The sequence below is a fragment of the Nannobrachium achirus genome (genome assembly GCF_963921795.1).
Source record: "Nannobrachium achirus genome assembly, chromosome: 2".
Taxonomy (NCBI): Eukaryota; Metazoa; Chordata; class Actinopteri; order Myctophiformes; family Myctophidae; genus Nannobrachium; species Nannobrachium achirus.
The window spans coordinates 78,987,251-78,990,885 of record NC_137811.1 but is presented as its reverse complement, the minus strand read 5'-3'; the positions used below and the strand labels follow the sequence as shown (position 1 = coordinate 78,990,885).

The 3,635-nt window shown below is 48.0% G+C and overlaps 1 protein-coding gene across 1 annotated transcript in view; it reads right to left on the bottom strand.

Annotated features, from left to right (window-relative positions):
* Window positions 1-329: 329 nt before the first annotated feature.
* cct3 (chaperonin containing TCP1, subunit 3 (gamma)) overlaps window positions 330-3,635 on the bottom strand; it is a 27,632-nt gene continuing 24,326 nt past the window's right edge. Inside the window, exon 13 of the mRNA XM_080737145.1 lies at window positions 330-761. Coding sequence (XP_080593271.1) covers window positions 666-761 — 96 coding nt within the window. The 3' untranslated portion in view covers window positions 330-665. The remainder of the gene's footprint in view (window positions 762-3,635) is intronic.

Genomic DNA, 3,635 nt, shown 5'->3' with positions numbered 1-3,635 from the left:
ATCGGCTGTTTTCACTAGTTTAAATCATTTTTTAAATGATAAACACAAAACAAGCAGTTTTGGACATACAAGGTTTCCACCTGACAACAACGAAATATAGGCCTAATTCATGTAATTGGCCCAATGGCTTGTCACTTGTCATGATCTGAAATGGCAAATCTTTGAGTAGCAGCAGCGCTATAGAGAGAGATCTCTCTCTATAGCGCGCAATGAGGGCCTATACAACTCTTTTTCCCGGGCTGAATCAGGGGCCCAGCACGTCCCTGGACGTAGGGCTCCATGATGACAAGCAACCAATAAAGAGCAGAAACAATAAAACCAGCAGATCGTTGAGGTGAACACAACTTTAATATCAAAGCAACAGAAGTAATGAACGTTACCATGACAACGTAGAAAGTAACAGTTACGTCTCGTTAATATTAACGACGATACAGGAGCATTAAATGCATTCTTTAACTTTTACTACAAACATCCTTTTATGTTGAGACCACATTTTAATTATCATAACCATTAAATGCATTCTTTAACTTTTTTTAATTATCATAACCATTAAATGCATTCTTTAACTTTATGTTGGGACCACGGCTGTGAATGTTTCAGGTCATATTGTGTCTACAGGATGATTGACAGCTGTCATACTGTGTCTACAGGATGATTGACAGGTCCTACTCTGCTCCCATCCCCCCCCCGGTCTGCTCGTCCCCTCCCTTCTTCTTGTGTCCAGAAACGATGTCATCGATGCGAAGCAGCAAGATGGCCGTCTGGAGAAAAAAAAAACATTATTTTTATTACATTTATGTTTTTTTGTGTCCACCAACAATACGGTGCACACTACGGAATTCACCAAATATTAGAATATCCGAATAGATATATTTTTTTATAGTTTTCTCTTTAAAAAATATATAGTTTATAAAGCTTGGCTAGATAGGAAGTCATAAGAATGAGTTGTCAATGCCCCTGGTGGATGAATGTGTTAATGCTCTATACCAGGGCTTCTCAAACCTTTTTATGCTGTGACCCCCAAAATAAACATATTTGAACTGGGGACCCCCACCCTGACAAGCACTTGGAATTGTAGGTATTACATTTAATGTGACTCGGTTCCACAGATAAACATTGTGAAAATAGCAGACCTACATAGTCAAAACAATATTTGACAGTTCGGCCAGTCCTGTCGAATATTCCACTATAGAGCGTTGCAGCGGAAGTGGATTCCTGGGGTCACTTAATATTCCCCATTCATTTTCGCCATAGACTTTTACAAAAATATTTATAACAATTATGTTAAGCCTCGAACCAAGCCATCCAGGATGGAGGTGAATCATGACCATATAACCTTTTTTTCTATGAAAAGAACATTTTGAAAATGGCTAAACAAAGGGTAGTTATTAAATGTAGTATATCAAATAATGTAATATTAAAATATGTTTTCACATGGGATCAAAGGTTATATGATCATGATTCACCTCCATCCTGGATGGCTTGGTTCGAGGCTTAACATAATTGTTATAAATATATTTGTAAAAGTCTATGGCGAAAATGAATGGGGAATATTAAGTGACCCCAGGAATCCACTTCCGCTGCGACGCTCTATTCCAATACTTTGAGGTTGAATAATTGGAATACTAAAAACCACTATTGGTGAAAGCCCTGGTTCACACTGCCACATCCCTGCTGTGTGCCCCTGGTTCACACTGCCACATCCCTGTGTGCCTCTGGTTCACACTGCCACATCCCTGCTGTGTGCCTCTGGTTCACACTGCCACATCCCTGCTGTGTGCCTCTGGTTCACACTGCCACATCCCTGCTGTGTGCCTCTGGTTCACACTGCCACATCCCTGCTGTGTGCCTCTGGTTCACACTGCCACATCCCTGCTGTGTGCCTCTGGTTCACACTGCCACATCCCTGCTGTGTGCCTCTGGTTCACACTGCCACATCCCTGCTGTGTGCCTCTGGTTCACACTGCCACATCCCTGCTGTGTGCCTCTGGTTCACACTGCCACATCCCTGCTGTGTGCCTCTGGTTCACACTGCCACATCCCTGCTGTGTGCCTCTGGTTCACACTGCCACATCCCTGCTGTGTGCCTCTGGTTCACACTGCCACATCCCTGCTGTGTGCCTCTGGTTCACACTGCCACATCCCTGCTGTGTGCCTCTGGTTCACACTGCCACATCCCTGCTGTGTGCCTCTGGTTCACACTGCCACATCCCTGCTGTGTGCCTCTGGTTCACACTGCCACATCCCTGCTGTGTGCCTCTGGTTCACACTGCCACATCCCTGCTGTGTGCCCCTGGTTCACACTGCCACATCCCTGCTGTGTGCCCCTGGTTCACACTGCCACATCCCTGCTGTGTGCCTCTGGTTCACACTGCCACATCCCTGTGTGCCCCTGGTTCACACTGCCACATCCCTGTGTGCCCCTGGTTCACACTGCCACATCCCTGTGTGCCTCTGGTTCACACTGCCACATCCCTGTACCCTGCTGTGGTTCACACTGCCACATCCCTGTGTGCCTCTGGTTCACACTGCCACATCCCTGTACCCTGCTGTGTGCCCCTGGTTCACACTGCCACATCCCTGCTGTGTGCCCCTGGTTCACACTGCCACATCCCTGCTGTGTGCCTCTGGTTCACACTGCCACATCCCTGCTGTGTGCCTCTGGTTCACACTGCCACATCCCTGCTGTGTGCCTCTGGTTCACACTGCCACATCCCTGCTGTGTGCCCCTGGTTCACACTGCCACATCCCTGCTGTGTGCCCCTGGTTCACACTGCCACATCCCTGCTGTGTGCCTCTGGTTCACACTGCCACATCCCTGGGCCCTGCTGTGGTTCACACTGCCACATCCCTGTGTGCCCCTGGTTCACACTGCCACATCCCTGTGTGCCCCTGGTTCACACTGCCACATCCCTGTGTGCCCCTGGTTCACACTGCCACATCCCTGTGTGCCCCTGGTTCACACTGCCACATCCCTGTGTGCCCCTGGTTCACACTGCCACATCCCTGTGTGCCCCTGGTTCACACTGCCACATCCCTGTGTGCCCCTGGTTCACACTGCCACATCCCTGTGTGCCCCTGGTTCACACTGCCACATCCCTGTGTGCCCCTGGTTCACACTGCCACATCCCTGTGTGCCTCTGGTTCACACTGCCACATCCCTGTGTGCCCCTGGTTCACACTGCCACATCCCTGTGTGCCCCTGGTTCACACTGCCACATCCCTGTGCCCTGCTGTGTGCCCTGTGGGGGCCTGAACACTCAGAGACTAAGGGTTAGGGTTAGAGACTCTAACCTAACCCTGAACACTCAGAGTGGACTCTACGTGTCTCTGCACGTTGACTTGCTGCCCATCAGTCCTACTGATGAGCCAAACAGAGTTTTCTTTTCCCTTTGTTTTGGTTTTTAAGGTTCCATCTTGCAGCCATGAGCCAGAACTATTAGAGATGTTCATGTAAAACTATTGGCCTAGCTAACCCTAACCCTAACCCTATTGGCCGAGCACAAACTGAATTCTGAATCCAAGAAACCAACTTTACCCGACAACAACATTTTGCTTATAAAACCATAACTAGTGGTCTATGATGCTATGATAATAAAACCATAACTGGTGGTCTATGATGCTATGATAATAAA